We start from the raw sequence: 14,470 nt of genomic DNA, 5'->3' as shown, positions 1-14,470 counted from the left end.
AGGCTTTTTAAATGAAAAATGAGGAGAGTTACACAGGTCATTTTTAGACAGTTATCCTTGGCTAGAAGGGTCAATAACAAGAGTAACATCAGTCCAAGGTAGGATAGGCAGTTGCTGGACAGATATCCTCACAGAAGTATTTTTTTGTGTGTAAGGATGCAGTGGCCTAACCAAGGTTGTGGTTTTTGCAATTTTTTGTGATAGTTCTTGTTATCAGGGATACTGTGTGAGAACCTCCCTTCACTGCCTTCCCTGGCTCCATTGGTCACAGTTTTAACACAGGTGACTACCTTTTGATTCTGACAACTTTCATAATCTTATACTGACATCCCTGTGCTTCATTTCCCCAGATACCTGCATAAAATTTCTAGCTAGTGTCCCAAGCTCAAGAACTCTGGAAGCCAATCCCCCAAGAGATAATGATCTATAAAGGGGGAATGGCCTGTGATTATTATTCAGGCAGTCTCCTTAGAAGATACCATATCCATAAAATGATTCTAGTGTCCACACAGGTTAAGCCCCCCTGTAATTTCACTTCTTCATTGAAAGCATGAATCTCTAAAGTTTAGATTATAATCCTGAATAAGTATCATAAAATAGAATCGGGGCTTTTTCCACAGTCTTCTCAGGGACAATTTGAAGACAGCTTACAATTTTACTCCCTTGAAATGTCAGCCCTGGCAAGGGGTGGGCACACTACTCCCAAATATCATCTTTGCATTCCCTATCCTCAATATAATGCTGCCTTTAATAAAGGATTTCAGTGCAATTCTCAAACAGGCAGAGCCAGGCACAGTGGCATGCAACTGTCATCCCAGCTATTCAGGAAGTTTAGGCACAAGGATGGCTGTAGCCCAGGAGTTTGAGACCAGCCTAAGCAATGTATTGAGATCCTCTATCTAAAAAGCAAACAAACAAACAACAAACTGACAGAGAAAGTCCTTCAATGCCTACAAGATGAAGTGGATCCTTGAATTCTGCTTTGCACTATTACATGTTTTCTGTCCATACGCCTTTAAAAAAAAAAAATCTGAATTTAAAGTACTGCATCCTTAGACATTTCTGCAACATAGCCATGTCCATTGGTAACTGAGGAGCTGGTGCAAAGGGCAGGGACAGGTCTTTACCAGGCATCACAAGGCTCCAGCCCATTTATTATTTTTGGACCTCCAATAATGCATTAGCAAACAGAGAATTTGTTTTTTCATCCTAAATTTATTTATTAACTCAACAATCATACTAATAGGTAAGTATCTGTGAGGCACTGTTCTGCTGCTGCACAGAGTGCATTGAACAACAGAAACAAAAACACCTGCCTCCCAGAACTTACATCCTTGTTGGGGAGTCAAGTGATAACAAAACAAATAAATCAAATATGTGGTGTGTTAGTAATAAATAACAGGGAAGGACACATGAAGGGTGGGGTATCAGGGTGATCCAACTGAACTCTTACAAATCTCATATCCCTATCAGAGAGTTCTGAACAATGAGTATTTGATATTAAGAGGTTACTGTTGATTTGGGGATGTGTTATAATGTTATTGTGGTATGGAAAAAGGGAGACTCTGAGAGATACATTCTGAAACATTTACGGATGAAATGCTATGATATCTGGAATTTGCTTCAAAATTATTTGGGTGACAAGGAACGGAAAATGAGTGGGGGCACCGAAAGTATAAAGAAAGTTGGCCAACGTAGTAGTCCATTCTCACACTGCTATAAAGAACTACTTGCAACTGGGTAATTTAGAAAGAAAAGAGGTTTAATTGGCTCAAGGTTCCACGGCTATTACAGGAAGCATGGCTGGGGGTGCTCAGGAAACTTACAATCAAGGCGGAAGGGGAAGGGGAAGCTGGCACGTCTCACAGGGCTAGAGCATCGAGAGAGAGAGACAGAGACAGAGAGAGAGAGAGAGAGAGAGAGAAGTGGGAAGTGCTACACACTTTCAAACAACCAGATCTTGTGAGAAGTCATTCACTGTCATGAGAATAGCAAGGGGAAAATCAGCCCGCATGATTCAATCACCCTCCCACCAGGTCCCTTCTCCAAAACTGGGGATTACAATGCAACATGAGATTTGAGTGGGGACACAGAGACAAACTGTATCAGCCAGGAGTTAGTAATCATTGAGGCTGGATGGGAGACACTAAGTACTGCATTTATAAATGTTAGAAATTTTCATTGGAAAGCTTTTAAAAGTCTCTTCACATTATTCAATTTTTTCTTGTAGTTCTATGCATTCTTGTGCTATACTCTTTGAAACCATGGCATTACATGCATACATGTTGACAATTACTATATTTCAGATATTGTAGCCTCCCAGTAAACAATCTTCATTACGAAGGTACCATTTAACATGGATATAATAACATAATCTTTAGACCTTAGTCAAATTTGGCCAATTGTCCCACTAACATCAAATGTGGCATGTGGTAATATTATTTTTATAGTGCAAAACTTAATCCAGGATTATGCAGGGCATTTGATTATCCTGAATATTTCACCCGCTTCAATAAAGACTGATTTCTGAGCCTTTCTTCATATTTCATGTCACTGACATTTTGAAGTATACAGGCCATTTGTTTTGTAGAATGGTTATCAGTTTGGATTTATCTGATGATTTTTCATTATACTTTGTGTTGTGGAGTTTTGCTTAAAATACTACAAAGGTACATCATCTCTATCTCAGTGAATCACAGTAGGAGCCACATGACCTGAGTTGGTCCCAGTATTCGTGATACTGACTTTGATCATTTGGCTAAGGTCATGTCCACCAACATTCTCAACTGTAAAGTTACTATTTCCCCATATAATTAGTAATTAATTTGTGTGGAGCTATTTTGAAACTGTATAAGCATCCTACTTCTTATCAAACTTCCACTCACATTTTATCATCCTTTAGGATTCTTGTCTGAATCAATTATCATAATGATGGTGGCAAATTCATGCTTTTTAATCTCTAAAATCCCTTCTATGTTTTATATCACATTTTGTTTAACATTTATCTTCGATCCTATCTATCTATGTAATCTATTTATTTATTATCAGTATTGTCTCTTAAATTCTTATTTATTCAGTAAGATATAACCTATTACTATCATTGTTCATTGTTTTGCTCCTGTGAAAACTCTATTATTTTTTAACTTTTTATTTCTTTCTTGCACATGATGCTCTAGGGTTATCTTGCACTTTCCCTGTCCCAATTTTAGAACCTACAATTTCTCAAGGAAACCTTTTAGTGAGGGGTGATATTCAGAAACAAGGTATGTTGCTAGGTGTGTTCATTGTTAATGAAGCACCATTGTTTGTAATTCCTCTTCCATGGACAGAGCTAAGAAATATACATATATAAATGTGAGTATAAAGAACACATACCTATATCTCTCCCTATATCTATATTTATATTACAGAAAATTATAAATTTATACTGATAACTCTAATTCCAATACAACACTACAGGTTATTCTAATCTTCCCCATTCCCACATTTCTAATTCTTTTTTCCAAAATAAGAAACCTGACTCTCACTGTCATTGATGCATTTATTCAAGCCTAATATGCACAGAAATTAGGTTCAGATATACTAATTTGCCAACTGAGAATACAATTACTCAATAGACTACAAGATTCATTTGGAGTTCTTTTTTGTCTTTTGATTGATTGTATACAGTATATAGTAAAAGTACTGTGTTTAAAAGGTAATGATGTTAATTTTTTTTCTACAGTATAGTTACATTTTCATTTGGAAAAAAATTGATTTCATTTGTTTCCATCTGTATTTCAGTACTTGGTTTTTCTCTCCTTTTTAATTTAAACATATATTTGGTATGCAAAGTATCAATGTTTCCAAAATCCAAACTATGTAAAAACATAAACCCATGGATCCTTCCACCCTATTCAAATACCACCCTCATAGATAATCTATCACACTCTGGTTTGTTCCCTCTGCACTGTTTTTGCAAAGCAATGCACATAGATATACATTTTTCATTATCCGCCATATACATACTTTCCCTTTTCTTATGAAAAAAAAAGGATACATCTTATAGTTACTCTTACTCTTTGCTCTTTTTACTTAACTGTATTGGAATTTACTCCATAGCTTATTCTGCTCTTCTTTATTGTAGTTTAAAGCTAAATATTATTTCAGTATGTATATGTATCATAGATTCTTTCCTCAATGTTAATAGTTTTTAGTTTATCATAAATATTAGGTCTATATGTGAGATATATGTTGCAGCTACGTTTCTCTGACTTTTTAATTTGGATTGTTAATCTTCTTACCATGATTTTTGTCATACCAAAGTTTTTATGTCAAATTAATTTACATTTCTCTTGTTGTATCAGGAGTTTTGATTCCTATTTAGAAAGTCTTTCCCTATAAGTAGGCTATGGAAAAATTCACTTTTTCTCTTAGACTCAGCATGGTATCATTTTTTGTACTTAGATATCTGGTGCATTGGATTTCAATTTTTGATATAGTGTGAAGTCTGGATCAAATATTGCCTTTTTTCTAAATATTATCCAGTTGTCCCAGCAGTATTTGTTCCAGGTACTATGTCAGGTTCTGTAATAACAAGATAAACAGGAACCAGTCCATGTCTTTATGACAAAGACCTTACGGTTTCTAAATAGGAAACAGATATTGTAATAAATAATTGCCATATAGTAGTAAGAAAAATGCTTCAAAAGAGAACGCAGTGAGCTCCATTTCGGGTGTAGTGGTCAGGCACAGGCTTACCAATGTGAACACGATTACACTGGATATTGAGAGATAAGCAGAAGTTTCTTAGTCCAGCAAGAGTAGGATGATATTTCTGAGAGAGGGAAGGGCATAGACAAAGCCCAGAGGTTAAAAACAGCAAAATGTGTTCTGAGGGGGTGTAGTGAACATTTGGAAAAGAGTAGGTGGAGAACTGCTCCAGGTGTGCCTAGATTGGCAGCCAGGACCATTACATTCCACACAATGGGAACAAAGATTTTAAACAGTGAAGGGTAACACCAGATTTCTAGGTTGTCAGGGTCATGCTCACAGTCCTGTGGAGGGTGCTTGGAAATAACAAGATTAGAAGCATCAGTCTGGCTGATTGGCTGCTTATGATCAGATTTTAGGGATGCAAGTTTGTACAACTGGCACAAAGTTGACCTCGATGAATTACCAAGTGTTAGAAAAAGGCTATGTGCTGAGGTGGGAGAGGAGTTACTGGCCAGGGAGGCTTATCCCTAAGACCTTGTGTTGTTCATGAGGGGAATGAAATTGTGGCTGTTGATTCAAAAGAAAACATAGAGAAGGCTCCATGTCTGCCCTTCATTGGAGTACTGTCATTGATCAATTCATGTGGTTTCATAAAAATTACAGCAATATAACAATAAAACCTTATATTATACACACACAGATACACACACTCTAATGTACTTCTGCATGCTTCATGCTTCTGGCTCTTGTGTCATGAGACCTCGCAAAATGCATAGACATCCAGCACTCAGCTCTGCAGACTTCCAAGCAAATCCTTTCATGGAACCGGCAAAGGTTTTGATGGGGGGCATTCTCTATTTCTGCAGGAGCATTTGTAACAGTTTCATCTTTTGATCTGAATTGTTTCAAGATCTGTTTCACAATTCTAGAATTAAACAATCTAAAACTATGGTTCATCCAGGGCCACTCCATATGCCTGTTTTCTACTCTATGTTTTTAAGTCATCAGATACCACACATTTGACAGTTTTATTACAGTGGAATTTCATTTTATTTCAGAACTCTAAAGCCAAAAGTAGGTACAATCATTTGAACGTAAAATATTTCATGAACACCAGCTATCAGAAAGGTAGTCTGGTGTTACACTAAGGAAGATCAAAAAGAAAACATATGGGTTATTGATGACACGATGGAGCAACCAACCACACAAGCCCTGAACGGGCTACCTTCGGGCTTTATCAAGAAAGATTAAACGAATGAACAAAAACTCTGGGGTTGTTTATGCCATGGTTTTTCTTGCTTCTGTTCCTAGCAGATTAATGTCATCTCTAAGCTTTTACCATATATAACGGTATTAACTACCATGTAGGGGATGGAAGATGGAATTTTTCTAAAATCAACGAAGTCTTTAAAACTGCCTTAGCCACTGGTACCTGAAGCCACAAAGCCTTACACATGGGCTTCCACTTCACTACTTGAGGTTTCCTGTACTCCATTTATAAGATGGGAATCTTAAGAAGGAAACTGTAAAAACTGAAATAAAGCAGTATCATCTGGGACCAAGTGCAGGCTCCATGTCTGACCAGCAAAGGAAATGCTCTCTAAGGAAGGGGTCTCAGGCAGTGAGCAAAGGTCTTGGCCGAGGTTCTCCTTTCCTAAATGCAGGAGAGCGGACCAGGTTTCCTGAGCTTTGAGGAGAGCTTATAGGAAGGGCAAGATATATGCATAAAATGGAAGAATTTGAAATGGAAGATATGTCAAATATTTCCTGTGTTTTTTTATGAAAAGTGATAGAAGGAGAAATGGGGACTGGAGATTGGGAAGTCATCTAAACAAGAAAGGTGAAGTTGTCAGAGTCCTGTGTCTAGGAAAAGGGAGAAAGGAGGAGGCAGGGCTGGCAGGTGAAAGTTCGTATCTGAGCTGGGGGCTCCAGGTCACAAGGGGCAAGTCAAGAAACCTTAGTAGTGCATGAAGATTTCTAAACAGAGGCAGATAATTGAAAGAAGCAAGTTGCAGGATCATTGGCAGGTGGAGCTGAAGAGAGAACACAGGGTGGCCTGTGCTGGGGTGGGGAGAACCTTCAAAGAAGCAGGGATGCCCTCCCCTCACCCAAGGCTACACCTAGCCTCATGTCTTCTTCACTTTCCTGGCCGCACGCAGCCACCTGACCACGACACCCAGCAGCTTCCCACAAAGCCACACAGTGCCCAGAGTGAGCCCCAGCAAAAACACAAAGACATCGATGAGGTACTGCTCATGCCAAGGCTGCTGGAAGGCATAGGGCTTGAGGTGCGCTGCCCCCCGAGTCTGGAGGATGTGGTCAATCCAGCCCACCAGCCGCTGTGCAGGGCTCAGGGGCTGAGAGCGCAGGATGACACTAGCTGCCACCACTGCTGACTTGTACCTGTTGGTAGAGACAGAGAGGGTGTGTTACTGACATAGCCTCACAAGTCTTAGAGACTTTGTGTTGCGTGAGCACACACACAAGCATACAAACACTTTTCTAACACATGCACCAAGGCTGGGCTGCAAAGAAAATTTGTTGTCATGGCCTTGCCACTGTCTCGCTGAATCCTCTTGAAAAGTTCAATAGAAACACCCACATACAAAGATCAATGATTAATTCTAAAAGTGTTAAGCTGTAGGAAAGTGATTAAATCTCAAAGAACTAGTCCATATCCCTAGGATGCTTATGGTATACTAAAGGAAAAAATACCATATATATGACCATATATGAGAGAATATATACCTGATTCAGGGTTTGTGTTCCTGAAGCCATAATAAGATATTCAGTCCTTCTTGATTATAAGATCATTGGCTGGATGGGCAGTAACCAAGAAGGTCACTATGCCACTTTTATTTCCTCACTTAACTGAAATTCACGGAAACTTACTTTGTGGCAGGCTCTGCCGTAAGCACTGGGAACATAGTTGAAAAAAAAGAGAGACACACTGCTGTACTTATGAAGCTGACTCTCTACTCTCTTGTGTTGGGGGCCAGACAATTAATAAAAACATAAATAAATGGAGTCATAACAAATCTTGAAAAGTGTTATGAAGGAAATACTATATTATGATTGGGCTGAGTGAGAGAGGAGGCTAGTTAGGATTGTCAAAGACACAACGCTCTCTGTGGAGGAAACATTGGAGAAGAGACCCGAATGTCATGAAGGAGCCAGTCCTGTGAAGAGAAGGGAAGGGTGTTCTAGGGAGCAGCACAGACAAAGAAGCCAGAGGTGAGAAGAGCAGGCACACTGGGGAAACACACAAAGAAACACCCTGCTTCAGCTGGAATTCCACTAGAGGGACTCCCAGATAAACTCCCAGCATCTAACCTAAATTAGTCTTCCTAGAGACTTACCAGAGAAAACAGGTGGAGTGTTAGCATCACACACATATTATTCCATGTCACAGAAGTTTCAGCTATTATTGTGAAAAATACAGAGTATCCTTTGTGTTTTCTATCTTCATTCAGCCTTAGGGACCACATGCTCAGAGAGCCACATACCTCTTGTCTTCTATGACTTGTTTCAACGTAAGTGTCAGTGTGTCAGCTGTGACCTGATTCAACTGGATAGAGACACCATAATTTTTGGCTACTACTTGGACCATGTTTCCATGCTGGTCTCCATTGACTGGCAATCCCACCATGGGCACACCATGCCGGATAGCCTCCATTACGCTGTTCTGCCCGCCATGAGTGACAAAAAGACGGATGCTGGGGTGAGCTGTGGCAAATAAGAAAGAGAGTGGAACACTTCAGGATGAAAAATTTTGGAATACCAGGTAAAGCAGAAAAGTCAGAGGAAACACCAATGAAATCAAGGTCTGCTGAGAAAATGAATTCACTCATTTTGCTTGGGAAATGTGCACTTAAGTGTGCACATTCCAGGAAACAAAATTCCAGCCTTTCTGTAGAGATTCCTCACCTCAGCCCCAACCCATTTAAGGCTCTGAATGCAGGGAAAGCTGCAGAGATGAATGATAAACAAGGCATATTTCTCCATCCACGCAGCCATCCTTCTCTCTTCACCTCATCTCTCCCTTTACTTCCTGCTCTCTGTTCCTTCATAGTACCTACACTGTATGTGCTATTTTCTCCATTTGAAGAGTGCTGTGAAAGTAAGGAATAACAAACCATACACTTCTACTTCCGTATTTCTAGTTCCTGTCTGCCTGCCCCACCCTTATTTAGAGCAAGCTAGTGACTTTTGATAATGTAGAGTTAAATCTGTGTTTCTCAACAGAAACGTGGATTCTATTCTACTTGTGTTCCTTTGAAAATGAAAATATTTTTCCTTGCCCCATGTCTTATAAATTAAATATACAGAAACCTGTACCTTAAATTACCAAGCTGACTTTGAGCCATAAACTTAGTTATGAACCTCTGATCCAGTCACTGAGGATGTCAGTGAGAGATCTCCAAAAACTATTACAAGGACAATAAAACCTATTGAAGTGTAAGGAACTCTGTTACCAAATGACTCAATACCTGACTACGTGATTACTCACCTTGGCACTAATATCGTGGTACATCCTTCAAACAATGTTGGAATCAATGTTGTGAATGTATGAGTCCTTCAATTCCTTAGTAGGTAAAGAAGATGTATTTATACAGATACATGTGTGTTTGTGTAATGGCACATTCATTGCTAAACAGGTGGTCAGGAGGCCACAGAACAGGGGCAACATACCCCCAGATATGTGCTCTTGGAGTTTATATATTGTCTTAGATTGTGTTGGGATGACTCTTCAGTGTCAAATGTAGTAGGGTCAAGGGAACTTGACCACATATCACCTCTGGTTGGAAACTTCAGGCCTCTCTTGGGTTAGAAAGAAAAAGAGAAAATGACGGTTTTCACCACTTTTGAAGTACAGCCTGATTCCCAAAGAATTCCAGCTAGCTGTTCTTTTCCTGCCCTCTGAGTGTTACCTTTACCTATGACTAGCTACTTCCTAGGCTGGTACAAATGCCCAGCTAGAGGTCAGAACACCAATGAGCCCCAAAGACAGGTCAATGGAAAGAGAAGAGCAGATCTCAGCAGTCCTTACCCAGGAGGTCACTCTGAGGAAGCCAGTCCACGATTTTCACATTTGTGGCTAAACGAACATCTTTGGGCCAATGAGAACTCTGACATTTCCATATCACCCCTTGAGGGAGGTTGGAAAAGGCACTGTGCATCTTCTTGAGGACTTCCTGGGACTGCTGGGTGTTCAATGTAGAGCCAAAGGCCACAAGGACAAACCCAGCATCCCCAAAGTTGGCAATGAAGTTCTCCAAGTCCTAGAGAGAGATGACAAAAGAAAGGAGGTGACAAAATTGTTTGAGAAAGCCTAAGTGGCCATGAAATGAAACCCAGTCTATTTACTAAACACACCCTCCCATCAGTGCCTTGTCTTCACTCTCCTGAAGCTATTATTATGGCTCCTGGCAGAGCTCAGTGTCCTCTGCACTGTGCTCATATTCTGTCTGGATGACCTAGAAGTCATTTTTCTGATACCTGAGGACACATTTTGCATAGAAATTATAAATTTGTGATTTTTTAAAGTTTTCTTCCTGTTATTGATGTCTAGCTCATCCTATTGTGATCACAGAAAATGCTTTGATGAGTTCAATCTTCTGAAATGTATTGAGATTTATATTGTAGCCTAATATATGGACTATCTTGGGAATATTCTGTGTGCATTTGAGAAGAAGGTATAGTCTGCTGTTGTTGGGTGGAGTATTCTCTAAATTTTTATTAGGTCCAGTTGGTTTATGATGGTGTTCAAGACAACTATTTATTTATTGATCATTTGTGTAGATAATCTTTCCATTACTAAAAATGGGGTATTGAAGTCCCAAGCTATTGCTGTAGTAATGTCTATTTCTTCCTCAATTCCATCAATTATTGTTTCACATATTTTGGTGCCCTGTTGTGTGGTGCATATATATTTATAGCTCTTATATATTGTTGATGATATTTCATATATTTTTAAATGATACTTATAATTATGTTATTGCAAACATAAAATTTTATATTATGTAATGTCTTTGTCTCTTGTAAATATTTTTGACATACACTCTATTTTGTCTGATATTTGCATAGCTACCCAGCCTATTTTGGTCCTCAGGTAATTCTTAAGAAAGATTACGATCTAATGCCCTAAAACTTAGCTTTAGCACTGTTTCATCATTTATTACTTCCAAACATTTCTTCAGACTCTTCCTCTCTCAGCATTTTTGTGACTGTCTCTAGTTCTGAGCCCCTCATTCTACTGAGTCATTCTGTGGGATAACTTGATTCCATCCAGCATAACACTGCCTGAACTACCATTCCAATTAACAAACTGGAAACAGCTTTGTTGTTCTTGTAATTATAAAATCATAATATAAAATCAAAAGAAGCAGAGCAATAATGTTCATCAGAAGCCGCATGCCCTTGTTCTTTCAGGGAAACATTTGAAAATCAACTGGAGACTGACACAAATAACTCCGTAGAGTTTTGAAAACCAGTCAAACATACATAGCAAGCAACTGAATGCCCAATCAAGAAAAAGCCACTTTCAAACAGTATAAATTTCTAATCCATTTTATTTACCTTTGCTCTGGAGTGGCAGACCACAGTCTAGAAGCAAAAGCTCAATTGTGCATTCCCTCCCTCAGCTGGAAGCAACAGAATGGAAACTATTTACAACATTCTAACCTGTCTGTTGGCTACTTAGTGACTGGTTTGTCTCACCTGATTCAGAGTTCACATTGGGAATGGTGACATAGCTCAGATTTCAAGCTGACAGAAGCCATAGAAAGCAGTGGTAGGTACCAAGACGTATGAAAGCTTCAGGGATACTGCAGACCTATGAAGGTTTGGGTCAAGAGGCTATGGGCAGAAGAATATAATAGAACATCTAAAGTCCAAGAAGAGTCGGGGCGAGGTTCATTGGGAAATTAAAGCATTCAAAAACAGTTGAGCATACAGAGGGAACTGGGGGAAGAAAAACACACACAAAGGTCCAGATGAGACACATAACCAAAAAAACACCTGAGAAGACCTTAATCTTGATAAAAACACTCAAAACATGCTCTTCCATGTCAGACTGCAAAGACTGACAGAAGTAACTAATTGTTCAAATGTCTAATTTTCAACAAAAGATCACAAGGCATGCAAAGAAATAGTCAAAACGCATAATTTTAAAAAACAAAATACATCTCCAGAAACCCTCCCTGAAGAAACACAGGCATTGGACTTACTACACAAATACTTTTAAAGAAACTGTCTTAAATATGCCCAAGGAGCTCATGGAAAACATGGAAAAAACTAAAGTAAAGAAGAAAATCAATACTTAAACACATTTAGAATATCAACAAAGAGAAATTTAAAAAGGGGAAATTTTTGGAGCTGAAATATGAAATAATCAAATTGATTTTTTTTCTGGAGATTTTCAATAGGTAACTCAAACGGGCAAAAGAAATAATCAGCGAACTTGAAAACAAATTATTTGAAATTGTCAACTCTGAGAAAGAAAAAGAAAAAAATAATGAACAAAATGTAAGGGACAATAGGACATCATCACGTGGATCAATATATGCACTATGAGAGAAAATGGAAAGGGAAAGAAAGGCTATTTGAAGAAATAATGGCAGATAACATGATTCCATATATTGAAAACCTTAAAGATAATATACACACATACTAAAAATTAAAAATCTGTTAGAACTAATAAACAAATTCAGCAAAATCGAAGGGAAAAAAATCAAGTCTCTGAAGTCAGCCGCATTTCTATACATTAACAATGAACAATTCAACAAAGAAATTAGGAAAGCAATTTCATCAACAATAACATCAGAAAGAATAAAATAAACTTAACCAAGGAGGTGAAAGATTGTACATTGAAAACATCAAAATTTTGCTGAAAGAAATTAAAGACATACACAAAAAATGGAAAGGCATTCTGGCTTCATGAATTGGGACACTTATTAAGATGTCAAATATGTACAATCCAAAGGGATGTACATATTCTATACAAATCCTATCAAAATCCCAATAACTTCTTTTGCAACAGAAAAATCATTCTAAAATGTATAAGAACTATCAAGAACCCTGAATAGTCAAAACAATATTGAAAAAGAGCAGAGAAGCAGTTCTCACACTTGTTGATTTCAAAACATATTACAAAGTTACAGTAATCCGAGTAGTGTAGTACTGCCATAAAGATAGACACATGGACCGGTGGAATAGAAGAGAGAGCCCAGAAATAGACTTTTGCATTATGGTCAAATAAATTTTGATGACAGCGAAATGGGAAAGTTCCCTCGCAGGATATGTGACAAGGGTGTAGCTTATCAGTTTGGCCGCAGCCTCCGCTGCTGCTCAAACTCCTTATGGTAGGGGGAGCATGCAGATGGGCAGGTGCAGGAGCCTGGGTGAGTGCTTTGGGGCTCCAGCCCCACAGTGGTGCATAAGGGTGGGTGCCTGCAACTCCTAAAGCCCAAGTGAGCATGGTGTGTGTTACAGTGCACTCTTTTAGCTTTGCTATCCTCAGACAGCTTAAGTGTTAACCAGCTCAATGCCCTCTTGGTATCCAGGTTCTTCTCAGGCATCCAGGAAGAACCAGGTCACACATGGACTTGAGGGTAGTGAATGTGGGGGTTTTATTGAGTGGTGAAGGTGGGATGGATGGGGAGCTGGAAAGGAGATGGAATGGGAAGATTGTCTTCCTGGAATTCAGCCATCCAGTGGCCAATTTCCTCTCCAATTGCCCCCAGCTGAACTTCTCTTGGTGTTCAGATTCTCCTTCTCTTCTCTCTGCCACACCATTATGCCATTCTTCTGCTCTCCTGTTCATCTACTTTTCATCTGCTTCTGGAACCTGAGGTCTGAGGTTTATATGGGTACAGGACAGGGGCATGTGGAGAGCCAAAAGGCAACTTTTTTGTGTGAAAACAGGAATGCATGTTCTTAGTTAGGGCCAGAGGTTTCCAGGCTTGAAGGTGGGACCTTTGCCAAGGAACTGCCCTCTTCTACCCAGTATTTCCCTGTCTCCTAGCAGTATCAACTCCCCTCTCTGAAGAGGCACATCTAACTGCCGTTAGAATATGAATGATGGCCAATCTTAGCTAATTTTTGCTGACAGGGGGCATTGTTTTGGAGAAAACAGCAGTCAGATTCCTCCCAGAGGTTTATCTAAGGGTCCTTGCAAAAGGGAGCCATTGTCCCTGAGGCTCCGGTTGCCTGACCATTTGCAGTTTGATGGTCTCTAGGTGAGAGGAAAAACCAAGTTTTATAAGGTTAAGTATGCATGAGTTAAACATGTGTATTATACAAGAAAATAATCTAGTGCCAAAGATCACAGAAATAACAAGTCAAAATATTGATAACATTGTGCTTTGAGCTGTTTCACCCTGGTGGAAGAAATTAAACCTTGTATAGAAGCAGTCCAACTTTAGAAGAGAAACAACTGTTCTTGCCACATCTGTAGCAGTTAACAAGTGTACCCTGGGAATTCTGGGGTTTCTGGGCTTGCACGGTGGCCATTAAGGCTTTTGCCTCTTTCTTGTGTCCCCCTATCTCTATTGTAAAAGGCCAAGGTGGCCACTTTCAGTTAGTCCTCTAAAGTACTATCTGGTCCCAGGCCCATTTCTGAAACTTCCTCCTCATATCAGGGGCTGCCTGAGTAATAAATTTATTCTTCAGAATTAGTCATCACTTGACTGAACCAGAAGATAGAGAGGTGTGCTTTACCAAGGCCCCTCTTAGCCTCTCCAAGAAGGCAGTGGGATTTTCATTAAATCCTTGT

General features: G+C 39.2%; 1 protein-coding gene across 1 annotated transcript in view; it reads right to left on the bottom strand.

The window, feature by feature from the left end:
- Positions 1-3,626: 3,626 nt before the first annotated feature.
- Positions 3,627-14,470, bottom strand: part of LOC103215128 (UDP-glucuronosyltransferase 3A1) — a 42,751-nt gene continuing 31,907 nt past the window's right edge. The window contains exons 5-7 of the mRNA XM_007961370.3: positions 9,746-9,977; positions 8,202-8,421; positions 3,627-7,098 (exon numbers count right to left, since the gene is read on the bottom strand). Of these exons, the coding sequence (XP_007959561.1) occupies positions 6,822-7,098; positions 8,202-8,421; positions 9,746-9,977 (729 nt within the window). The 3' untranslated portion in view covers positions 3,627-6,821. The remainder of the gene's footprint in view (positions 7,099-8,201; positions 8,422-9,745; positions 9,978-14,470) is intronic.

This window comes from Chlorocebus sabaeus, chromosome 4, assembly GCF_047675955.1.
Source record: "Chlorocebus sabaeus isolate Y175 chromosome 4, mChlSab1.0.hap1, whole genome shotgun sequence".
Taxonomy (NCBI): Eukaryota; Metazoa; Chordata; class Mammalia; order Primates; family Cercopithecidae; genus Chlorocebus; species Chlorocebus sabaeus.
The sequence above is the reverse complement of the archived record's forward strand: the minus strand, read 5'-3'. Positions and strand labels throughout refer to the sequence as shown.